A 26615-nucleotide genomic window follows, 5' to 3' on the forward strand; every position below is an offset into this window, starting at 1 on the left:
TGAGAATGATTAAAATGGAACTGATTACAATTAAGCCTTTAAAAATTCTTCTTGATAAATTAGGCTATAAATGAAATACAGTTTTGGTCTCCTTTACAGGAATAGCTATTCAGTCAGAACCACTTATCACGTTTTGCAGTATCTTCTGAGGAAGTCAGACTCTGAACCAGCATGAAGACTGATTCTTGTCTTTGGTCTGATTTATAATTGTACTTTTATTCTAACCATGTGCAAAGTGGAGGTTATAGCATGGAAACTAAAATCTTAGTAAGTGTGATTTTATTTTAGTTATTCAATGGTTGTAACAGTTATAGTGAAGTTAGCCAGTTATTCAAGTTTGTACTCTCCATGGGGTGTGGACTTGGCCATTAGGAACACAGTATACTTTCTACGAGAAGGACTTAGCTTTCCAAGGTTAGAAGAACATTTCTGAAAAAGAAATGGAAAGTATCTATTACTCTACCTAGGATTTCTTTCTTAGTTAAAAATAGGTGATGGGAACTGAGGGTGATGATGCATGACCTGCAATTCCAGTGACTTGAGGCAGAAGGATACAAAGTTGGAGGCCAGCAGGGACAATTGAGTGAGATTCTGTCTTAAAATACCACTAGCAGCCCCCCCCCCAAAAAAAAAAAAGTGGTGGGATGATACTGAGTTGAGAAAGGGTTTAAGAAAATGAAGAGGTTGGTTTTAGTGTCATTTAAAAAGTCATTTCAACTGGGGATGTAGCTTGGCTGTAGAGTGCTTGACTAACATGTTCCAGGCCGTGGGTACAGTCTCCAGCATTGCAAAAAAATAAAAAAGAGGGGAGAGGTCATTACTAAATTTTTAATGTAAATTGCTTCATTTATAAATTAGTGTTAGAAAGCTCATTATAAAAAATGGTATTAAATTAAAAAGTATAAAAATAGGTCTGGGAGTGTAGCCCGGAGGTAGAAGGGTTTTCAGGAACTCCAGTACCACGAAAGAAAGAAAGAAAGAGACAGACAGACAGACGGACGGACTCATTATAGCTATTCTAGGAATGTTGTTTTCTTAATTTAATTTATTTATTTGTTATTGTGGTACTGGGGATGGAACCCAGGGACATTCTACCTCCAAGCTACACCAGCCCTATTTTTATTTTTTATTTTGAAACAGGGTCTCACTGAGTTGCAAAGGGCCTCACTTAAGTAGCCGAGGCTGTTCGCAAACTGCGGTCCTCCGGTCTCAGCCTCCCAAATGCTGGGATTACAAGCCTGTGCCACCACACCCAGCTTATTTTTATTTAAAAAAAATTTTTTGCGGTACTGGGGATGGAACCCAGGGCCTTGTACCTTCGAGCTACATCCCCAGCCCTATATTTAAGTTGTTTTCTTGTTTGAAACCCACTCTCATTGAGTTGTGAAGGGCCTTGCTAAGTAGCTGAGGCTGTCCTCGAATGGTGATCATCCTGTCTCCATCTTCTGAATGCTGGGTATTCAAGTTTTCACCACCATGTCCAGCTTCTAGGAACTTTATTTAAGTATTAATTTTTGTGGGTCTGGGGATGGAACCCATGGGGCATTTGACCTCCGAGCTACACCCCCTGCCCTATTTTTTATTCTTTATTTTGAAACCAGGTCTTACTGAGTTGCAGAGGGCCTCACTAAGTAGCTGAGGCTGTCCGCGAACCGCGATACTCTAGGTCTCGGTCTCCCGAATGCTGGGATTACAAGCGTGCACCACCACGCCCAGCTATGGAACTTTAAAATAGTAACATTTTTAATACAAATTTTGAGTAAATTAAAAAATTTATTTTTTTATTTTTAAAATTTTTGAGGTACTGGGGATGGAACCCAGGAGCATTCTGCCTCTGAGCTACACCCTCAGCCCTATTTTTTAGTCTTTTTAATGTTGAAACAGGGTCACACTGAGTTGCGAATGGCCTAAGTAGCTGAGGTAGTCAGTGAACTACCTGAGATCATCCAGTCTCAGCCTCCTAAATGCTGAGATAACAAGTGTGCCCCACCCGCCTAGCCAAAAAATTTAAATATTAAATATGAACATTCAAAATTATATTGGTATAATTGTTAGTAGCTATTTCTGAGCTGTTTTGTCTATTTGATTTTTCCAAGTATAGTTGATGGTACAATTTTGAGTGTGTGTGAGTACTCTGGATGTAAATAGATTTTGAGGTTATAGGATTATCAAGGAACTATCTCTATTTCATGATAAGAATTTTTTCTACCTGTACTAATTAAAGCCCCCAAATACTTTTAAGCTGCTTTTCTTCCCTTAGCAAGGATAGAGATGCATTTATATTTTGAATTAATGAACCAAACATATTATGCCTAGATAGCATAATCTGTGTTGTTTAGAATATGAGAATTGGCCGGGCATGGTGGTGCACGCTTGTAATCCCCGCGCTTGGGAGGTGGAGACAGGAGGATTGCACAGGTTCGAAGCCAGCCTCGCTGGCTTAAGAGACCCTGTTTCCAAATAAAAAAGTATAAAAATAGGTCTGGGAGTGTAGCCTGGAGGTAGAAGGGCTTTCAGGAACCTCAGTACCACCAAAAAAAAAAAAAAAAAAAAAAGAATATGAGGATTGTTATGTATTTGAGGTACTATTTGTTTTTTTTTTTCCCTTGAGTCTTTTAAATATTGGATACTTTTCTAAATTGAGGATGATGGCCTAGCTGAAATTAAATATATTTTCATTAGGCACTTCCCTATTTTATCTCCTTCCCTTTTAGAATAAATCTCTTTTTTTTTTAATCTCCTGCCTATCTTCTGTATTCTAAAGTACAATTTCATTAAATCCTGAGGTTTAAGAATTTTCTCTGGGATTTTATCTCTATATCTTTATGGAAATTCAAAAAAGAAAAGTACAATAATTCAATATGGAATCTTAAATGCATCGTTTGGGAAATGTAGGTTTTATAAATTGAAGGGATATGCTTATTTTGGGGCATATTTTCAGAGGTGGAATTAATGTAGCTATTTTAATAACCATGTCCTCATTATTTATAGCTTCCTGCTTGACATAACTCGCTTTAAGAAGTACACGATGTCAGAACGTGGAATTAAGTGGGCTTGTGAATATTGTACGTATGAAAACTGGCCATCTGCAATCAAGTGTACCATGTGTCGTGCCCAAAGACCTAGTGGAACAATTATAACAGAAGATCCATTTAAAAGTGGCTCAAGTGATGTTGGTAGAGATTGGGACCCTTCCAGCACCGAAGGAGGAAGTAGTCCTTTGATATGTCCAGACTCTAGTGCAAGGCCCAGGGTTAAGTCTTCATATAGCATGGAAAATGCAAATAAATGGTCATGCCACATGTGCACATACTTGAACTGGCCAAGAGCTATTCGATGTACCCAGTGCTTATCCCAGCGTAGGACCAGGAGTCCTACAGAATCTCCTCAATCCTCAGGATCTGGCTGCAGACCAGTTGCTTTTTCTGTCGATCCTTGTGAGGAATACAATGACAGAAACAAACTGAACACAAGGACCCAGCATTGGACCTGTTCTATTTGCACATACGAGAATTGGGCCAAGGCTAAAAAATGTGTTGTTTGTGATCATCCCAGACCTAATAACATTGAAGCAATAGAGTTGGCAGAGACGGAAGAGGCTTCTTCAATAATCAATGAGCAAGACAGAGGTCGATGGAGGGGAAGCTGTAGTAGTGGTAACAGCCAGAGAAGATCCCCTCCTACTACGAAACGAGACTCTGAAGTAACGATGGATTTTCAGAGGATTGAATTGGCTGGTGCTGTTGGCAGTAAGGAGGAACTTGAAGTGGATTTCAAAAAATTAAAGCAAATCAAAAATAGGATGAAAAAGACTGACTGGCTGTTCCTCAATGCTTGTGTGGGTAAGTTTCTGTTTTCTGCATTTTTTTGAGAGATGGGCAAAAGCATTGAAATGGCATGAAGATATAAGCAGGGTCAGTATTAACATTGGACTTATCACCATGATCGCTGTTCTTAAGGTACACATGGGAGAGACTGACCTGCCAGCTGTTTAGTAAGTTTTGTATATTGTGTAACCGTCTTTCTATAATTAGAGAATACTTAAGTTAAAGCAAACTTTTACTATTGGTAGAAAAATATATACCTGGAATTTTAAACCGCTACTCTATTTATTGTAGCAGGATATGACTGAGGAATGCCTGCTGCTATTTCTTAGTAGTTTGTAAACAGCGTGAGCATTTTATGATTGAAACTTTAGTCAAATGTTAAAAATAGCACAAAAATGTGTAGCTCCAAGAAGTTGATCAAACATTGACCATGAAAATGCTGATAGCCAGGCGTGGTGGCGCAGGCAGGCTTGTAATCCCGGTTTGTAATCCTGTGCTTGGGAGGCTGAGACATGGGGATCGCATAGGTTTGAAGCCAGTCTGAGCTGGTTTAAGAGACCCTGTTTCCAAAAAATATATAAAATAGGTCTGGGAGTGTAGCCCAGAGGTAGAAGGTCCCTGGGTTCCATCCCCATTACCACCCCCCCCCAAAAAAAATGCTGATGCTAATTTAACATAATGTCATAGTACATATTTGCTTCTCTTTTTTTGTGGTACTAGGGATTGAACTGGATATTCTGCCTCTGAGCTACTTGCCAGCCCTTTTTTATTTTGAAACAGGGTCCCACAAAGTTGGAGAGGGACTCACTAAGTTTCTGAGGCTGGCCATGAACCTTTGATCCTCCTGTCTCACCTTCCAAGTACTGTGTTTGCAACTTTCATGAAATTGATTTCACATAGCCAACTGATCTCTTAGTTCAAATTACGATATATGAGTGTGTATTTTTAGTACTCTCGTAAGAAAATTTGGAATATTGGCCTCAGTTATTAGTTCAGAGCAGTTAAAGGACAGAGACATATAGCTGGGTGGAGGGGTGCATGTTTATAATCCCAGTATATTTAGTAAGACCCTGTTTTTTTTTTTTTTTAATAAAAGCTGAGTGTGGTGCACTCCTGTTATCTTGTAATCATAGTACTTGGGGGTCCAAGAAGGGAAGATTGCAGGTTTGAGGGTAGCCTCAACAACTTTAGTGACACTCTTTCAAAATAAAAAAGTGCTGGGGGTGTAGCTCCCTGAGTTCAGTCCCCAGTAACTGACACACACACAACAGAGACATGTGAGAGAGAGTAGGGATCCCCTGCCCCTTACTGATCTTATGAGTTAATTATTAATCATCATTATTGCTGTTTCTACCTGGGGATTGAACACAAGGACACTATCACTAAGCTACCTCCCAGCCCCCCCCTTTTTTGTTGGGGGTGATACTGGGGATGAAACCCAGGGGCATTCTATCTCTGAGGGTCTCACTAAGTTGCAAAGGGCCTCACTAAGTAGCTAAAGTTGTCCTCAACTGAGATCCTCCTGTTTCAGCCTCTCAAATGCTGGGATTACAAGCATGCGCTGGCAAGTCCAGCCCTTTGTAACGGGGTCTTGCTTAGTTGTTGAAGCCGGCCTCACCCTGTTATCCTGTCCCAGACCCCCGACTACTGGGATTACAGGCATGTGCCATCACACTTGGCTGTAAATTATTTTTGATATAATTCAAAGAAGCAGTTACTTGTATCTTTAAGTGTTTGAATTTTATTAGTTAAATTATTTCAGTGAGGTGTTTACTTTGACATTTTTTAAAATTAAAATAATTATGAAGCTGGGCGTGGTGGCGCACGCTTGTAATCCCCACTCTTGGGAGGCTGAGACAGGAGGATCGTACAGGTTCGAAGCCAGCCTCAGCTACTTAGGCATTCAGCAACTTAGTGAGACCCTGTTTCCAAATAAAGTATAAAAAAGGTCTGGGAGTATAGCCCGGAGGTAGAAAGCCTCTGGGTTCCACCACCAAAAATAAAAAAACATTATGAGAGATTAATAAGTTTAAACTTTTTTTGTGTGTGTGTGGTACTGGGGATGGAACACAGGGGCCTTCTACCTCTGGGCTACACTCCCAGACCTATTTTATATTTTATTTGGAAACAGGGTCTCTTAAGCCAGCTGAGGTTGGCTTTGAACCTGCGCGATCCTCCTGTCTCAGCCTCCCAAGCTTGCGGGGATTACAAGTGTGCGCCACCACGCCCGGCTAAATTTAAACTTTTTGTGGGGCAATAGCTAAGCCCTAAATGTAAGATTTAGCTATGTCTTTTTCCCCAGTACTATTTTATTTATCCTCCTGGATATGGCTCCAAGAATATGGAAGACGTAACTGTAAGAACCTGCAGTTCTAGGAATAGATTTCAAGAAATTGGAGTGTTTAATTTTAGTTTGGGCCTGGCAAAAAGACCAGCAGATGTGCCTCTGAACTTCACTCATAGTAGCATTTAGCAGCTGTTAGTTCCAGTTTTCTCCTATCTTTCGGACTAGGAATGGAAACACACTGACCTGTCCCATTGCATCTCATTAATTTTTTTTTTGTCCCAATTTAGGAAATTACATACAGTGAGTTTTTTTTTAAACAGGGGATACAAGAGGGCTTTACTTATTATTATTATTATTTATTTATTTTTTTTGTGTGTGTGTGTGTGGTACTGGTGTTCCTAGAAGTCCTTCTACCTCCGGGCTACACTCCTAGATCTATTTTTTAAAAAATATTTTTATTTGGAAACAGGATCCTCCTGCCTCTGTCTCCCAAGCAAGGGGATTACAAGCATGTGCCACCACGCCCGGCTTTATTATTAGTTTTTTTGAGACCAAATTCACATAACATAAAATATACCATTTTGAAAGTGAATAATTCAGTGGCATTTGGTGAATTCATAATTGTGCAACCACAGTAGTTTAGTTCCAAATATAGTTTTCCTTTTTTTTTTCTTGTGATACTGGGGAGTGAACTTAGGAGCATTCTACCTCTGAGCTACACCCTCAGCCCTATTCTCTTATTTTTAAATAGGCTCTCACTAAGTTGTGGGGGGGGGGGGGGTCTCACTAAGTTGCTAAGGCTGGCCCAAAACCTGCAGTCATGTTTCAGCCTCTCAGATACTGGGTTTACAAGTGGGTGCTGCCACGCAGGGCTCTAAAACATTTTATCACCTCAAGGGGATCCCTCTACCACCACCCCTCCTTTAGTCTACTTTCTGTCTCTGGTTTTACTTATTCTGGATATTTCATATAAGTGGAATCTTACATTATGTGACCTTCTTGTAATTACATGAATGACTTTGGAATATTTAAAATCATATTTGAGTTGGGCATGGTGGCGCAGGCTTGTAATCCCAGCACTTGGGAGGCTGCGACAGGAGGATCACACAGGTTTGAAGCCAGCCTCAGCTACTTAGTGAGGCTCTCAGCAATTTAGTGAGACCCTATTTCCAAATAAAATATAAAATAGGTCTGGGAATGTAGCCCAGAGGTAGAAAAGCCCCTGGGTTCCATCCCCAGTACCAACACCAAAAAAAAAAAAAAAAAAAAAAAATCATATTTGCAGGCAGTAGCGTACTGAGTCTATTTTTATTACATAGCGATGTTATTTGTAGGTTTACAAATGGAAATGAACTTAAATGTCACCGCAGTGATTCTTAACACCTTTTGGGGTCATAGACTCTTTAAGGAATCAGGGGTCATAGTTTCTTCAGATTAGGGGATCCTAGGATAAGAACTCTTTCTTTGAAATATTCTGTTTTTCAAACACAACTAATCAGTATATTTGTTTTTATGTGTATTACTTCTTGTCTTTATGCCTGTTCTTTCTTCTTGGTGCTGCTTTTTATCTTAAACTTATAATCTTCTGAATACCTGTCCTTGTACTGCTTTGCATTTTAATAGCTGTGAATGGTGGGACAGAAACTCTGGGCAGGGCCAGTGTTGGATTTGACCTCCCGACCTCTGGGTATTGAACCCAGGGGTCTTGTTTCATTTAAAGGTTTCTTTGATGGTAAGGTGGGCAGTATTGCTACCCCAAAGTATCCAAATTCTTAGGTCTGTGGGTTGATTGTATTTGGTTTTTGGTAATGTGAATTCTGTCTCCCAAGTACTGGGATTGCAAGTGAGGTCCTCTATAATTTAGTGAGACCCTGCTTCAAAATATAAAATAAGGTTGGAGATGTACCTATAGGTAGAATGCCCCTGGGTCAGTTCCCAGTGCCACAAAAAAAGATAATGAGGATCTTGAGATAGAGAGATTATCTTGCATTATCTGGGTAGGCTTTCCAAATGAGTCAAAGAGGGAGATCTTAGTGGAGAAGCAGAGGGGCTGTGCTATAGCTAAGGAGTGTGGGCAATTCTAAGAGGACATAGCCCTGCCAATGAGACCCATGTCTGACTTTTTTTTGTGGTACTGGGATTCCTGGAAACCCTTCTACTTCTGGGCTACACTTCCAGACCAATTTTTATACTTTTTAATTTGGAAACAGGGTCTTTCAAGCCAGCGTGGCTGACTTCGAACCTGGGCTATCCTCCCGTCTCTGCCTCTCAAGCATGGGGATTATAAAGCGTGCGCCACCACGCCTGCCCCATGTCCGACTTCTGATCACCTCAATTTTTTTTTTTGTGGCACTAGTGATGGGACCCAGGGGCTTTCTACCTCTGGAATACACTCCCAGACCTGTTTTATATTTTATTTGGAAACAGAATGTCACTAAGTTGCTGAGAACCTAAGTAGCTGAGGCTAGCTTTGAACTTGTGAGATCCTTCTGTCTCAGCCTCCCAAGTACTGGGATTACAAGTGTATGCCACCTCAATTCTGAAAGTTTGTATTGTTTTAGGTCAATAAATTTGTAGTAAATGAATACAAATAATTGTTTCTTTTCCCCCAACAAATAGCAGCCTAATTTGGAAATTTAAGATTTTACACAGGGTCCTAAAGAGGATTTATAGGTACTATTAAATAACAAAAGAAGTTAAGAATAGCTGACTTGCTGGATGTGAGGCAGCCATTTATTTTATTTTTTTTGTGTGGTACCGAGTGTGAACCCAGGGGCTTTCTACCTCTGGGCTATACTCCCAGACCTATTTTATACTTTATTTGGAAACAGGGTCTCACTAAGTTGCAGAGAGCCTCACTAAGTAGCTGAGGCTGGCTTCGAACCTTTGCGATCCTTCTGTCTCAGCCTCCCAAGCACTGGGGTTACAAGTGTGCGCCACCATGCCCGGCAGGCAGCCGGTTTTTGGAGACAAAGGTAGTATAGGTTGAAAGGAGTGCTATTACTGGAACTTTTGAATATGTATTTGGGTGCCTCTGAATACTAATGTTTTCAGTCTTGCCTTTTTTCAAGTCAGAAAAATTAATTTACCCACATAAACTGATTGACGTGTCCCAAGGTAATCTGTGACTTGCTAGTATTTCATGACATTTTATGATTTGATCACATTATTTGAATTTGATTTTTGTGTGTCTCATTCTCATTTCTGTTTGCTTTGCGCTATTTATAGTTTAGCGTACTGCAGCCATTTTGACAATTTAAAATTGTTTTTTGTTGTTGGTACTGGGGATTGAATGTAAGGGCATTCTACCTCTGAGCTACAACCCTAGCCTAATCTTTTTTAAACGAACAAGCAAGCAGACTGTCACATTAAGTTACAGAGGCTGGCCTTGAACATGTGATATTTCTGTCACAGCCTCTAGTACTTGGGATTAAAGGTATCTTATCACTGTGCTCCCTGAGGCCTTGGATCTTAATAGTTTTCCATATTATATGATCAGCCAGGGGTGGCGCACACTTTTAATCCAAGTACTTGCGAAGCTGAGACAGGAGGAATGGCACAGGTTCGAAGCCAGCCTCAGCTACTTATTAGTGAGGTTCTCAGCAACTTAGTGAGACCCTGTTTCCAAATAAAGTATAAAATAGGGCTGGGAGTATAGCCCAGAAGTAGAAAAAGCCCCTGGGTTCCACCCTCAGTACCATACCCCCCCAAAAAAAACCTAAATGATTGCTACATCCCTTTTCTGCACTTAAGAAAACCCTACACAAATGCTTTGATTAAAAGTACTCTGTCAAAAGCTTTTAATAAACTGAGTGAAGTGCAAACTCCTGTAATGCCAGTACTTGGTGGTTGAGACAAGATTATAGCTTTGAGGCCAATGTGAGGTAACTTGGCGAGACCCTGTCTTAAAAAAAGAAAGGGCTGAGGGTACAGCTCAGTGGTAGAGTGCCAAGTTAAATCCCCAGTTGTCTTACACACACACACACACACACACACACCCCTACCTTTTCATAGAATCTGAAATATATGCAAATCCTGTAGTGAGTCTTTGACATTATATCCATAAAAGGAAAGTAAGGGCTGGGCTGGCAGTGCCATGTGTGTCTTTGGTTAGCTGTGACGCTCTTAAGTGGGATGTGTGTTAGCTGTACAAACTGTGCTGTCTTTGCACTATATACATTGTTGCTTGTAGATTTTCTATCCAAGGTTTCATATGAACAAGGATTATTTTTAGTACAGTGAAAGAAGTATTCTCTTTATGTTTTTTGTCTTGTTTTCTTGTAAGATTTTAAAGATTTTTGGAACTCTGGATATAAAATGCTATTTTATATCATGATTTTAAAAGTGAATTGTGAATATTTTCAGCAATATTAGAGATTCTAATCTGTAGGAAGTATGACACATGCGCACACACACTTGTTACTTCCTTTCCACTGTTAACTGATTCTGTATTAAAAGCACACTACTTCGGGATCAGAGTGTGTGTATTGAGGCATCACTTGATTATTCTGGAAACTTTCATAGCACGCCGAACACCATATACCTTTGATGTGGGCTTTACAGTGACTACTTTGTTACATTTGGTGCCTTTATCTCATCGGTGTTCCCCCCCCCCCCAAACACTTGAGAATTAGCTGTAGACACCGTGACACGTTGCCCCAAATACTTCAGCATGTATTTCTAGTAGCAAGGACATTCTCAGGATGATTCTCAGTTTGTATTTTTAGGTTTCCTTATGATTATATTTAATTAAATATTTGGGTGGAATTAAGGGTGGAATATTACATTAAGTAAAATTATTTCAGCTAGTACCACTAATATCTCTGAATAATACCCTTATGTCATTGTGAGTTTTCGATTTATTTTAATTGCGGTAAATATACATTACATACATGTTACCATTTTAGTCATTTAATCTTTAATTTTTTTCTTTTTTTGTGATAGTCACACCCCCTAGCACTTAAAATTTGTTTTGTTTTGGAATAGAGTTCCACTAGGTTGCTGGGAGTCTAGCTACCTTGCTGAGGCTGTCCTTAAACCTGGAACACTCCTCTGTCCAGCCTCCCCAGCACTGGGATTATAGACCTGCGCTACCATGCCAGGCTAATTTAATCTCATTTAATTAATGTGGTGCTGGTGATTTAATACAGGGCTTTGCACATGCAGGGCACATACCCTACTACTGAGCTACACCTTAGCCCCCATTTGACTAATTTTTAAGTGTGTAACAGTGGCATTTATATTTACATAATTTTGCAACCATCATTACAACCCATATTAGAACTTTTCTCATCTTGCAGAACATTAAACAATAACTTCCCATTCCTTTTACCCAACTCCTGACAACTGCTATTTTACTTTCTGAGAATCTGACAGTTCTAAGAACTCCATATGAATGGAATCATATATTTTTCTTTTGTGACTCGTTTACTCACTCGCTCACTTAGCATAGTGTCTTCTAGGTTCATCTGTGTTGCGTTATGTAATAGACCCTCCCTCCTTTTTATTTTTTATTTTACTTTTTGCAGTATTAGGGATGGAACCCAGGGGCATTCTTTTTTTTTTTTTTTTTGGTACTGGGGGTGGAACCCAGGGGCTTTCTACATCCAGGCTACACTCCCAGACCCATTTTATATTTTTATTTGGTAATAGGGTCTCAGTTGTTGAGAGCCTCACTAAGTAGCTGAGGCTGGCTTCGAACTTGCATGACTCCCATCTCAGCCTCCCAAGTACTGGGATTACAAGCATGCACCACCCTGCCCAGCTGACCTCTGAGTTACACCTCCAGTTCTATTTTTTTTCTTTGTTTTGAAACAGGATTTCAGGGCTGTCCTGGAACTGTGATCCTCCTGTCTCAACCTCCCAAATGCTGGGATTACAAGTGGGTGCCACCACGCCCAGCTCTCCCTCCTTTTTAAAACTAAATAAGGCCAGTAATACCAGCATTCAGGAGGCAGAGATTGGAAGATCACAGTTCGCGGGCAGTCTCAGCTACTTAGTGAGACCTTGTTTCACAAAATAAAAAGACTAAACAATAGGACTGGGGGTGTAGCTTGGAGGTGCAATCCCCTGGGTTCCATCCCCAGTCCCTCAAAAAAACAAAAAACAAAAATAATATTCCATTGTGTGTTTATAGCATGTTTTATTTATCTGTTCCACAGTCAGTAGACATATGGATATATTATTTCTTGTTTCATCAAATTTAGACATTTGTAATGGCCTCATGGAATTTAGTATACGAGAGTTTACTGTGTGTGTATGTGTGTGTGTGTGTGTGTGTGTGTGTGTGTGTGTTTGTGTTTCTGGGGATGAAACTCAGGGGCTTTTCTACCTCCAGGCTATACTCCCAGACCTGTTTCATAATTTATTTGGAAACAAGGTCTCACTAAGTTGCTGAGAGCCTAAGTAGCTGAGGCTGGCTTCAAACCTGTGCGATTCTCCTGTCTCAGCCTCCCAAGCGCGGGATTACAAGTGTGCGCCACTACGCCTGGTTTACAAGAGTTTGCTTTTAATAGTAAAAGCAGACTGCACTTTATAGAATATTCAGAGATAAGAGATGCTATGAAAAAAAATTTATAATCTCACTGCCAAAAGGAAATCTGTTAGATTTTTTGTGTATTTTCAGTCTTTTTTTGTTGTTGTTTTGGTGGTACTGGAGTTCCTGGAAGCCCTTCTACCTCCGGGCTACACTCCCAGACCTATTTTTTTATTTGAAAACAGGGTCTCTTAAGCCAGCACAGCTGGCTCCGAACAGGAGATCCTCCTGTCTCCACCTCCCAAGCTCGGGGAGTACAAGCTGTGCCATGCCCGGCCATCTTTTTTTTAATAGTATTAGGGATGCAGCCCAGGGCACTCTACCTCCGAGCTACATCCCCAGCCCTATTTTTTAGTCTTTATTTTGAAACACGGTCTCGCTAAGTTGCAGAAAGACTCACTAAGCTGAGGCTGACCGTGAACCTGTGACCTTCCTGTCTCTGCCTCCCATGTACAAGGATTATCATTGTGAGCCACTACAACCGGCTTATTTTCAGTCTTCTTAGTTTTACATGATTGAATTATATTGTATGTTCTTTTTCACTGGAGCATATATTTTGAATTAAAAATTTTTTTTATCTTTTTCTTATTTTTTGGTACTAAGGATTGAATTTATTGGCATTCTGCCTTCAAGTCAGACTCCCCTTTTCCCCCATGTTCTCCGTCTTCTATAGTTTTCTTATTTGTAAAAGAGGGTGGGCTTGACTATCAGTCTTTCTAGACCTACCTAAAATAGTGTAATTATAAAACTCTAAAACTTGATTTCAAATTTAGCCAGGATAACTTGGCAGAGTAACAAGTAAAATTTTTTTTCTTAAAAAAAAAAAAAATATATATATATATATATTTGTGGTACTGGGGTTCCTGGAAGCCCTTTTACCTCCAGGCTACACTCCCAAACCTATTTTATATATATATATATATATATATATATATATATTTTTTTTTTTTGTGGTACTGGGGTTCCTGGAAGCCCTTCTACCTCCGGGCTACACTCCCAGACCTATTTTATATATATTTTTTGAAACAGGGTCTCTTACGCCAGCGTGGCTGGCTTCGAACCTGCGCGATCCTCCTGTCTCCGCCTCCCAAGCGCGGGGATTACAAGCGTGCGCCACCATGCCCGGCCTAAAATTTTTAAATAATTGAAATTAGGACTTGATTGCAGTGGTGAATGTGGCTTTGGTATTACTATTTATTTGAATTTCAAAATACACTTTTAGAAGTTTACAGTTTTAAAAACCTTAATTTTCTTCACTTAGAATAGTTTTGCAATGTTATCTAACCCATTAATATTTGTATTTATCTTTGGGCACCTGTCCAAAAGATAGCTTTGTGACTTGTTCCTTCTAAGTCCTTCCATCTGGCTTCCCACAGCAGTTCTTCCTGTACAGTAGGGTATTTTTTCTTAGGACAGGCATCTATCATTTCAGATACTGATTCCTGACATTGGAGACTTGTTTTCTGTAGCAACTGGTTTGTTAACATCTGATTAAATGCATAAGGAAGTAAGAGCTCAGAAGTACAGACTTTTGACATAGTTTTTCACAAGGAATAATAGAGACTGACGTACCCCATTGAATTGTTTATTTTTCTAAAGAATACTTTAATACGGGAGAGTGAGATTATTGAATGGAAACGTGTTGATAGAGTATAGATTAGATTAAATTAAAAATTCAGATTGTCTCTTGGTGTTTTGAAAATATGTCTGAAGCTGGACGTGGTAGCACACACCTTTAATCACAGTACTTGGGAGGCTAAGATGGCCACCCTCAGTAACTCATCAACACCCTGTTTCAAAATAAAAAAAGTAGGACTGCTTGTGTAAATCGGCAATAGAAAACCTCTGGGTTCAGTCCCTAGTAACCCTATCCCCCCAAAAAAGTTCTATAGCACTCTTCTAGGGTTAGAGATGGTTGATATTAATGTGTTGCTGTCATTGTGTATTACGTGAAAAATGCAGCTAGAAGAGTTTGTCTGGTCTGCTTCAGCTCTTTCTGGGATTGTTCATCTTCTTTTGCCTATTTGGAAAACACACACTTGTCATCCCAGTACTTGGGAGGGTGAGACAGGATTGCAGGTTTGCGGCCAATCTCAGCTACTTGGTGAGGCCCTCTGCAACTTAATGACACCTTGTTTCAAAAACAAAGAATAAAAAATAGGGTTGGGTGTAGCTTGGAGGTAGAATGTCCCTGGGTTCAATCTGCAGTACTGAAAAAAAAAATTAACATTTTATTTACAAAGCAGCACGGGTTTGCATATTGAAAGTTTGGTGTGATTATCTGAATCAGTTTCCTGGTTAAACTATAGCTAAATGGTTAGTCTATTAAAAAAGGCTAGGATACAAAATTTATGGCTTTTTATAGTATAGTTTCCTGTTAGTATTTAAAATCAGTATAAATGAATTAAACTCTGGATAGAGGAGAACTATTTAGACATTATAGCCAGCCACATCTTCTTCTGACCACCATATAGGACAATATGAACATTACCACTTAAAACTAACTTTTCTCTTTAAGGGTTCCTGAAATTGTGCCTGCGGACTCCAGGTCCACCCTGACCCCACAGCATAAACCATGCTGTGATGTCACAGCTACCATAGAACTCCAGGGTAGTGTTGAGCTGGCCCATGTGGGCTCAGGTAAGTCCTGGCTTTTTTTTTACCATTTGGCATTCTTTTCAAAGTTAGTTACCATTATGATTTTATGTCATTGAAAAACAAGGCAAAACTTTGAAAACTGTGCCATATATGGGGGAAAAAAATAAGTCTACTTTCTAGACATCTATGAGCCAGCTCCATATGCTAACCAACGGAGTTCCATAGTAGCTGTGAAGTCCCCAGTGACTTAATGACCTGTGGCTTCAAAATAGACTTAAGTTCTACTCCTGCCCCAGCTTACAGAACATGAGCTGCTGCTTTGACTGTTGCTTTTTTCTTTTTTTTAAACCTTGTTGCTAGTAACATATAATATAGTGTCTTTCATTTACTCTTAGGTCTTCATGTTTTTGGATGGACATTAATACTTCATCTCTAATTATATATCACCGTTTAGCTAATTTATTAAATTCAGTTTTGATACTGAAGGTTAGTTTTATACTGCTAATCTTTTTGAGTGCCTTTGTTTTTTTACTTGCCTTCATAGCATGAAGGGAGGAAGAGAGAATGTGTAGGTTTAAGCCAGGCATGGTGCTGCACACTTGTAATCCCAGCATTTGGGAGGCTGAGACCTGAGGATTGTGGTTCGTGGACAGCCTTAGCTACTTAGGCCCTCCCCAACTTAGTGAGACCCTGTTTCAAAATATAGAATTAAAAAAAAATAGCGCAGAGGGTGTAGCTTGGAGGTCGAATGCTCCTGGGCTCCACCCCAGACCCGCAAAAAAAAAAAAAAAAAAAAAAGGTAAGTTTCACTTAAAAAAGGTATTAAGAGAAAGATGCTTCAGTTGTAGTTGTTCTTGGAGGCACTGCGAGTTTGCAGTAACTTAGAAAGCAGGTATAGGACATCTCTTTCTCTTCTCTTGGAATTTTTCAGAGATCCATACCCCCACTTTTGTTCTCTAAAGTGAGAGTTTAGAACTTATATACTCATCTCTTTTACTTCTTTCTGATTTCCATTTATTCCTCGTATTTATTCCTGTTATCAAGCTGGGTGAGGTGGCCCAAGTTTTGTAATCCCAGTACTTGGGAAGCTGAGACAGGAGGATTGTGGGTTTGCAACCAGCCGCAGCTACTTAGTGTGGCCCTCTGCAACTTAATGAGACCTTGTTTCAAAACAAAGAATGAAATAGGGCTTGGGCTGTAGCTCAGGGGTAGAATGCCCTGGGTTCATTGTCCAGTACCACCACCACCACCACCACCGGAAACACCCCCCCCCCCCAAATGTAGCATTATGTGAGGAACCCAGAGTCATGTTAAAAAGTCATTTTTTAAAAATATACTGATTTCCCCCCCACCAGTAGAAAACATGTGGTGAGCCGGGTGTGGTGGTGCACGATTGTAATCCCTGCGCTTGGGAGGCTGAGACAGGAGGATCGCATGGGTTCAAAGCCAGCCTCAGCTACTCAGTGAGGCTTCCAGCAACTTAGTGAGACCCTGTTTCCAAATAAAATATAAAAAAGATCTGGGAATGTAGCCCGGAGGTAGAAAGCCTCTGGGTTTCACCCCCAGTACCACCACCAAAAAAAACAAAACAAAACAAAAAACATGTGGCTAGAAGTTTAAATTCTGTGAATATAGGTCAAATCAGTTTTTTTTTTTTTCCCGGGTTTGGGGCTAGAACCCAGGGGCATTCGACCTCTGAGGTACACCTCCTGCCCTATTTTTTATTCTTTATTTTGAAGCAGGATCTCACTAAGTAGCTGAGGCTGTCCGTGAACCGTGATCCTCCTGTCTCAGCCTCCCAAATGCTAGGATTACAAGTGTGCACCACCACGCCCGGCTGGTCAAATCATTTTAAACACTTGACAGAAACATAGTTGTCTAAATTGCACTAGATAAAAATTCGGACAGTATAGTGACATTCTCATGAAATTTGATGTTTAATAAATTTACAGTGTGTGTGTGATTTTTTTTTGGTAGTACTGGGGCTTGGGCCCAGGGGCAGTCTACCTCCTAGCTATACTCTCAACCTTTTTTTTATTATTTATTTCGAAACAGGGTCTCACTAGTTTGCTTAGAGTCTCGCTTTGTTGCTGAGGCTGTCCTCAAACCTGGGATCCTTCTCTCAGCCTCCCACATGCTGGGTTATAGTTGCGTGCCACCATGCCTTATTTACTAATCTTTGTAGCTGGGAATTCGTCAGTCCCTGAAGCTGTGTGTTTATGATGGTTAATGCAAAGAATAAAATGGTATATTCTGCAAGCATTAGAAAACAAGACATTTTCCTTTGAAATATTTGGTGCTTGTACTTACATATGTGATGTTTGTGCTTGGGAAGTTTGGAGCCCTGTGCTATGCAGAATCCAGAAGAGTCTGTTCTACTTGTCCTTGTTTGCTGCCCCCCTGTATGTATACTAAGGAATGGGCAGTGGATAGACTCTGCAGTTTAAATGGAGTGCTTGGAATTGGAGGGAGTAATTTAGTTTTATAGATATTTTGGATTAGGTCAAGTAGAAGTTCTGGTTGTGTGTGTGTCTCAGCTTTATTGATACATAATTCATATACTATGCAATTAAACATTTGAAGTTCCATATATAACATATGTGTATTATATATAATATATTATATATATGTATTTTTTGGGGGCTGTATGTGTGTGGGGTTCTGGCGATTGAACCGAGGGGCATTCTAACTTCGAGACCCAAAGCCCTTTTTATTTTGAAATAGGGCCTCGAACTTGGATTCCTGTCTCAGCCTCCCAAGTACCGGGATAATTAGGTATGTGCCATTATGTACTGCCTGTGTTTTTTTTTTTAAGCACTATCACAGAATGGGTGACATTTGAGATTTTAAAGTACGGTTTGCAAACTCTGTGGTGCTATTTGGTCAGCATTATTCACCTCCCCACATGCTAATTCTGATTTCAAAAATCCCCCAGAAACATTAGAGAGGAAGTGAACTGTGAAGAATTCCTAGTATGAGCTTTTTGTAGACTTTAGCTATCTGATGAGTTAGTTAGTAAAGACAGTGATTTAGAAGATTTTCACTTCTTCAACCTAAAGAAGAAAATTATTTGTGTGTATGTTTAGATTATTTTATAGTTGTCTTTTTGGAAATAAAAATTATATTTGAACATATAGTAACACATATATATGTGCATACACAAATGCATATGAATGTATAGGTTTTCCTCATTGTCTTTTCAGGTAAATTGGTCAAACTCAAGTGACTTTTGGGAGAGCATATAAAGAAATTTCATAATTTCTGAGATAAAATGCTGAGGCTGTCCTCGAACCTGCGATCCTTCTTTCAGCCTCCTAAATACTGTGATTGTAGGCATGTGCCATGATGCCTCCCCCTCCTTGTTTGCTTGAGAAGTAGGGTCTCACCATGGTGCCCGAGCAGCCATTCCTCCACATGCTGGACTACAGGAGGGTGCCACCGAGCCTGCTTTATCATGAGTTTTTAACCTGAAAAAATGTCTTTGTCACGAGAGAGGGGAATGGGGTTCTTTTTGGGGGAAGGAGACCTAGATTTATCAAATGCTCTGTGACCTCAGAGTTTGAAAATTTTGAAGTCAAACTTTTATGGTTCACTGATGCAATTAGGAAGTTTTGAACAAAGGAGTCATTATTTCATTGTGTTTTTCTTACTGCCTAGCATAGTGTTTTATACGCCGCCGGTATTCATTGATGTGGGAATTAGTTCATCATCTTTAAGCATTGTTATCCTTAATAAAGGGGTTGTTGCCTTACAGCATGTATAAGGAATATTCCCTTTAATTTCTAATTCAAAATGGCAATTAAAAATGCCTTTTACATATTTTACCTAGTTAGCATTCTACTCAATCAGTGCAACTTGGGAAATGCTCAAAAATTATTTGGTCCTATAGACTTGAGTTTTTGTGTTTTTTTAAATTTTGTTGTTGTACTAGGAATTGAACCCAGAGGCATTCTGTATGAGCTACACCCCAGCCCAATTTTATTTATTTGTTTGTTTGTTTGTTTGTTTGTTTGTTTATTTATTTATTTATTTATTTATTTATTTATTTATTGTAGGTCTGGGGATGGAACCCAGGGCATTCTATCTCCGAGCTACACCCAAACCCTATTTTTTATTTATTTTGAAACCAGCTCTCACTGAGTTGCAAAGGGCTTCGCTAAGTAGATGAGGCTGTCTGCGAACCGAGATCCTTCTGTTTCAGCCTCCCATATGTTGGGATTACAAGTGTTCGCCACCACGCCTGGCTCAGCTTTATTTTTTCAATTTTTTTGTCAGTGCTGTTTATTATCCAGACTGCTTAGTAAATATAGTTACTGTCTTTACCTAACATTAATTTGGTTCACTGGTAATGGAAAGTGCTTTATGGGTCTTTATAAAATGGTAGTCATTTTATCTCTTTGTACTTAACTGGTTTGGAATGTTTTAGCGTACACACACACACACACACACACACACACACACACACACACATATGTATGTATGTATGTATTTTTTTTTTTTTTTTTTTAGTACTGGTGATTGAATCTAAGTTGTAGAGGGCCTCATTAAGTAACCAAGACTGGCCTTAGTGAACCTGTGATCTTTTTGTCTCAGCCTCCCAAGTACTGAGATTACAAGCATGTGCCACCATGCCTGGCTTGTTTTAGCATATTTTATTTGAAATTTGGTTGAGTTTTTACTTTCTTAATAGGTGAAAGGGATCCTTTGCTGTGAGTGATTTTTTTTTTTTTTTTTAAATGGTACTGGGAATTGAACGCAGGGGCATTCTGCTCCTGAGTATACCCCCAACCCTATTTTTTATTCTTTATTTTGAAACAGGGTCTCACTAAGTTGCAGAGGGCCTCACTAAGTAGCTGAAGCTGGCCACGAACCTGTGAACCTCCTGTCTCAGCCTTTCAATTACTGGGATTACAAGCGTGCTCCACCACATCTGGCTGTGAGAGATTCTGAAATCAACATATTGCCAACTTTCACTTAAAAATGCTTTTCATCACCTTTTTTTTTTTTTTTTTCTGGCGGTACTTGGGTTCCTGGAAACCCTTCTACCTCTGGGCTACACTCCCAGACCTATTTAAAAAAAAATTTTTTTTTTTTTAAAATTTGGAAACAGGGTCTCCTAAGCCAGTGAGGCACAATCCTCCTGTCTCTACCTCCCAAGCGCGGGGATTACAAGCGTGTGCCACCACGCCCGGCCTCATCACCTTTTTTAAAGGTGGTACTGGGGATTCATTAACTCATTCTTTCTACCTCGGAGCTATTTTATTTATTTTGATGTTGCTGAGGGTCTCATTACATTTTGCAAGTCCTTCAACTTGCAGTTCTGTCTCAGCCTCCCACATACTGGATTACAGGTGTTTACCACCACGCCCAGCTCAATTACTCTTAAATTGTTTCAAATCTACAAATGGTGTAGAAAACTCAGCAATTTTTAAAAAATGGGTCCTGGGATGGAACCTAAGGGTATTCAACCTCTGAGCTAAAACACCCCCTGTCCTATTTTTCATTCTTTATTTTGAAACAGGGTCTCACTAAGTTGCAAAGGGCCTCACTAAGTAGCTGAGGCTGTCTGAACTGTGATCCTCCTGTCTCAGCCTCCCGAATGCTGGAATTACAAGCATGCGCCCCCCATGCCTGGCTTAGCTCAGCATTTCTTAAGAATGCCATGTAAAGGGCAGAAGTAGCCCAGCACCAGCTGGAAGCGTGTCACTCTCTTTTTGGTGTCTGCAGTCAAGATTAACACAGGGTCAGCTGGGCATGGTGGCGCATGCTTGTAATCCCCCCGCACTTGGGAGGCGGAGACAGGAGGATTACGCAGGTTCGAAGTCAGCTGTGCTGGCTTAAGAGACCCTGTTTCCAAATAAAAGTATAAAATAGGTCTGGGAGTATAGCCCGGAGGTAGAAGGGCTTCCAGGAACCCCAGTACCACCCCCCCCCCAAAAAAAAATTAACACAGGGTCAGAGCAGGGGCCCAGGTGTTGTGTGTAACATTCAGGTTCTCATGCCAGTTTACTGATCCTCTGAGCAGTTATTGTGGTCTAATAGTTCCTCTAAAGCTTGTCAGAACTTGGAGCCAACCTAATAGTGAGGTAAGTGCCTGCTACGCAGTCCTTTTTCTGGAGAAAATTTTTAAAAAGGGAGGGAAATACTAATTTTTCTTATATTCTTTAGGACATTATTTAATACTCCAGGACCCAGGAAGCATAGAGAAATATTTAAAGAGTTTGGAGTGAATGTTACAGGCTTGTACCTTTTGAAGAAAAGCAAAATTAAATGCTTCTCTCTCTAACCCTTGTTTTAGGAGTTGTAGAAGGTGATTTAGCTGCCATAGAAGCATACAAGTCCTCAGGAGGAGACATCGCACGCCAGCTCACTGCAGATGAAGTGCGCTTGCTGAACCGCCCTTCTGCTTTTGATGTAGGCTACACCTTGGTACACCTGGCTATTCGTTTTCAGAGGCAGGATATGCTAGCAATATTGCTTACCGAGGTGAGTGGTATTTGGTCATGTGTTCTTTTAAAGAAATGTGCCCCCCCTCCCTTAAGAATCACATTAAAGAGACTCCAACAGTATAGTTTTTAAGGGTATATCCCCACCTCCCCCTGCTCTTGAAAGGAGGAGTTTCTGTGTTGCTCAGGTGGGCCTTGAACTCCTGTGCTCGGACTCCTGGGTAACCGAGATTATAGTCACACACCATTGCCCCCAGCAGTATGTATTTTAAAATCAGACAGTTTGATATAATGCTTGAATCTTTGTTTATTTAAAAAAAAACACTAGAATTTATCTGTTTTTTCACTTATTTATTTATTTATTTACTTATTTATTTATTTATTTATTTTGCGGGTCTGGGGATGGAATCCAGGGGCATTCGACCTCTGAGCTACACCCTCTGCCCTATTTTTATTTATTTTTGAAACAGGGTCTCATTAAGTTGCAGAGGGCCTCACTAAGTAGCTGAGGCTGTCTGCAAACTGCGGTCCTTCGGTCTCAACCTCCGAATGCTGGGATTACAAGCGTGCCCACCACGCCCGGCTTCATTCAGTTATTTAACTAACATATTTATTAGTTTCATTGATTCTTTCAAAGAAACTAGGATTTATTTTTATTCATGTAACTAACAAATATTAGTGAAGTTCAGTGTTTCTTTTAAACTAGGATTTATCTGTTTTTCATAGTTACTCAGCTACCAGATATCAAGCACAATGCTATATTGCAGAACTGTGCTTGTGAAGATGTTGGCTCTGCCTTTAGTCAAGTCTTCAGAAAAGCAGGAGTCAGCCATGTGATTTGGGCCAGGGAGAAGGAAGTTGAGGAAAGCACTGGTGCAGATTTCAGAATATATGGTATTTGTGGTCAGCTCAAGGGCTGGCAGGTAACTACACGACTGAGGTGGTTAGGAACAAGAGAAAGGAGAAGTGAGAGATGAGCAGGCCTTCTGAATAAGGCGTTTGAAGACTCTCTCGAGGGAGGACATCTCTTAGGTGTCCAGGAGGTTTGAAATTATTTTGAGGGCACTGAAAGGTTTCATATGCAGGAGCAAAGGAATGACAAGAGCAGATTGTGTTTTGGGTGCTATGCTTTGGGGTAAGCCTGGTTAGAAAGCATTGTGAGAGGCTGAGGAGGATCACAGGTTCAAGGACAGTCTCAGCAATTTAGTGAGACTCAGAAACCTAGCAAGACCTTGTTTCAAAACAAAAGATAGGGTGCAGCTCAAAGGTAAGATGCCCCTGGGTTCAAACCCCAGGAACACACATGAATGCACGCACGCACGCACTCCAGTGATGTTGGCCAGAATCCTGTCCAAAAGTTGGAAATGGAAAGAAGGCTGGTTCGAGAGAGGTAGACAGACTCAGAGGAAGGGAAGGTTTAGAGATAGGGAGATGAAAGCAGTAGGCAGCTCACTGCATGTGAGGGAGAAGAGCAGCATTGAAAGAGAGCCTTGTGATTGGAGGGTCGGGTACCTGCAGGTGGGGTGGAAAGTTAGAGGTGGTTAGGTGGAGTCTAGTGTCTGCGGTCTGACTGCATTTGCATTGTGTTGATGGTGGTGTAGTTGCTGGTGGTGGCAGAGACAGGATGAAGAGAAGGCGACTGTGAGGCAGGGTTAAAGTTTTCAGAGGTTCTCCTCAGGCTGGTAGAGGGCAGGACAGAGCTCCAAAGGGGTTGTCAGACTCCTAAGAGCAGTCTGGGGACTACTAGTGGGATGATACTATAGTACTGCTGTGTTATTACGTAGGCTTAAGAGTTAGCAGCACAAGAAAGGCTTAGCTGTCATGGCTAAGGTGTCATGAGGTTGCAGTCATGTTGTGGCTGGGCCCCACTGGGGCTGCAGGGCCTGTTTCCAACTCACCTCCCGTGCTGTTGGCAAGAGGCTTCATTCCCTTGTCAGATGGGCTTGTCCAGTGCTGCTCACGATGTGAGGCAGCTTGTTTAGCCTAGAAAAAATGGCTTGAGCAGAAGAACTGAGGCATTGTGGTACATGCCTGTCATCCCAGTTCCCAGGAAGAGGAGGAGAGCGAGCCAAGTGAGGCTGTGGTGCTTCTTATGAGCCAATGAGGAAGCAGCATACTCCTGCTTTTGCTCTCGTCAGTGGAACATGCAGACCAGCCCTGGTATACAGCATGGAAGAGGCGGAGGGGAACTGTTCAGGTCAAGAACACACTGGTGATGGAATTAGGCTTTACAGAGTAGGTGCTCCGGTGTCCACTTCAGAGGCCAGTATGGTGGTGGAGAGAGTGTGAGTCTTGCCTAAGGGGATGTGTATGCAGAGAAAGCACAGAGCAATTGTAGTTAAGCTGTCCATGTTCCATAGATGACAATATCATACAATTCATTTATTTACTTTGTGGTACTGGGGATTGAACAGGGATCCCATTCGCTCCTGGAAGACTTTAGGAAGGCCACACACACACACACACACACACACACACACACCCCTACCTCAGCCGACTGGCTCAGTCAAGATTGGCATCAGACTTATTCACAAGGATATACTCACCTTTGAGTTCAACATTTTCTGTATGTAGGTTTCTTGAGCTCTACATGTGGAATACAACTGAAATGTAAGGGTAATAGTGTTTAAGAAGAGAGTAGAGCTGGGTGTGGTGACTCATGCTTGCAATTCCAGCCCTTGGGAGGCTGAGACAGGAGAATTGCATAGGTTTGAAACCAGCCTTAGCTACTGAGGCTCTCAGCAACCTAGAGCCTTGTTTCCAAATAAAGTATTAAATGGGTCTGGGACTGTAGCCTGGAGGTGAAAGCCACTGGGGTCCGTCCCCAGTACCATTAAAAAAAATAATAATAAAAAAGGAAGAAAGTTTTAGCTCTCCATGGCTTGTTGTATTTACTTAGAGTCCTCTACTGTAATTGTTTACTACAGTGATTGTGTCTCCTGTGTCAGACTGAACTTTAACATTTGTCTGTTTTTTAACTTAGAGATGACAAATGCTTTAAAAAAACTAAGAATGGTAACATAGGCGGAGGAGAGAAGGGCTTGAGGCCCATGGAAATAACCACTTAGACATCATGGTTTTTTTTTTTTTAATTTTTTATTGGTGCACTGTATTCATACATCATAGTGGGATACAAAAAACTTTTGTAGACATACATGTACACATCGCCCAGTCAGCCCCCACCGGATCCCCACCCAATTCCCTCCCCATCCCTCCTTCCCATGCTTGGTTTAGTGGTTGACATCTAGTATTATAGCAATTTATCCAAAATTAAAAATGATAATCTCACATAACAGTTTCGTTTGTCTAATACCAAGCTTTTGATAACTTAAAGATGACATTTCAACATTTCTTTTTGCTTTCTTTCTTAACAGAGAATATTTTTTTCTTTTTTTTTTTTTTAGGTGAAACGATCATATATTTATATATTTATTTTTCAGAAAATATCTATCCTAATATGGAATATGGACTCTAGATACCCAAAACGATCTCGAAAAAGAACAAAGCTAGAAGATATATATTTTCTGATTTCAAACCATATAAAGCTACAATAATTGAAACAGTGTAGTACTGTTCTAAAGGCAGATATATAAACCATTGGAGTTAAATAAAAGCCTAGAGACAAATTCTTCCCTATATTGTCAAGTTATTTTTGACAAGGTTTCCATGAACATTTGGTGGAGGAAATAATAATCTTTTAACTAAATATTGTTGAAAAATAATTACATGAAAAAGAATAAAATTGGACCCATACCTAATCCCATATACAAATATTAACTCAAAATAGACCTAAATATAAATCTTAAGACTATAAACTTTTAGAAGAAAATCTGGGTCATTAAACCTCACAACATTGAAATTGGCAGTGATTTCTTGGATATGATTTCAGTGGCACAGGCAACAGAAGGGTATACAAACTCCCTAAAAAATAAAATATTGTATATCCAAAGACAGTGTAAACAGAGTTAAGTTACTGATAGAATGGGATAAAATATTTCCAAATGCTATATCTGAAGGTATATTAATATTCCAACTAGAAATCCTAATAATTAGCAACAATAAAAGCAAACAATACAATTTAGAGATAGGTATAAGACTAACATAAATAATGAATCTCCACAGATAACCAATCTTAGTTGTCTGTTGGATGGAAAATCTTGTTTCTCTGGTTCTGGTGTGTGTTACCTATTTCTTCTTTGTAGTTAATCTCTTTGAGTATTTTCTCTAGCGCTGGGTTTGAAGACATAAATTCCTTCAGTTTCTGTTTGTCATGGAAGCTTCTTATTTCTCCATCTAATTTGATAGAAAGTTTTGCTAGGTAGGAAATTTTTGGCTGGAAGTTGTTTTCTTTCAGAGTTTGGAATATGTTACTCCAAGCCCTTCTGGGTCTCATGACTTGGTTTGGGAAGTCTGGAGTGATTCTAATTGGTTTGCCTCTGAATGTCACTTGGCCCTTTGTTTTTGTTGCCTTGAAGATTCTCTGCTTGGCTTCCACATTGGTCATTTTGACAATTATGTGGCGTGGGGATCCTCTTCTCCGATCCTGTCTAAAGGGATTTCTATAATTTTCCTGAACCTGTGTATCGACCTCTTGTTCTATGTTTGGAAAATTTTCTGCTATTACTTCCTTGAAGAGATTATTGATCCCTTTGGTTTCACCTTCTTTTTCCCTCCTCTATTCCAATTATTCTTAGATTAGCTCTCTTAAAATGGGCCCATGTTTCTTCAGTGTCCGATTCCTGCTGTCAGATATTTTTTTCTAGATTAGAAACTATGCGTTCATTTTGGGAGTGATCATCTTCTAAGAGCGAGATTCTATTCTCCATGTGGTCTAATCAGTTGTTTGTACTTTGAATTGAGGCCTTTACTTCATTAATTGCATCCTTTATCTCTTTTTGGCTCTCTCTGAGTTCTTTTCGAAA

General features: G+C 40.2%; 1 protein-coding gene across 1 annotated transcript in view; it reads left to right on the forward strand.

The window, feature by feature from the left end:
- Window positions 1–226: 226 nt before the first annotated feature.
- The window catches only part of ZRANB1 (zinc finger RANBP2-type containing 1), a gene marked incomplete at both ends in the record, with an annotated part of 43831 nt that continues 17442 nt past the window's right edge, over window positions 227–26615 (forward strand). Inside the window, 3 exons of the mRNA XM_080694358.1 lie at window positions 227–267; window positions 2992–3842; window positions 21546–21733. Of these exons, the coding sequence (XP_080550484.1) occupies window positions 227–267; window positions 2992–3842; window positions 21546–21733 (1080 nt within the window). The remainder of the gene's footprint in view (window positions 268–2991; window positions 3843–21545; window positions 21734–26615) is intronic.

This window comes from Muscardinus avellanarius, assembly GCF_963383645.1.
Source record: "Muscardinus avellanarius genome assembly, chromosome: 4".
NCBI lineage: Eukaryota > Metazoa > Chordata > Mammalia > Rodentia > Gliridae > Muscardinus > Muscardinus avellanarius.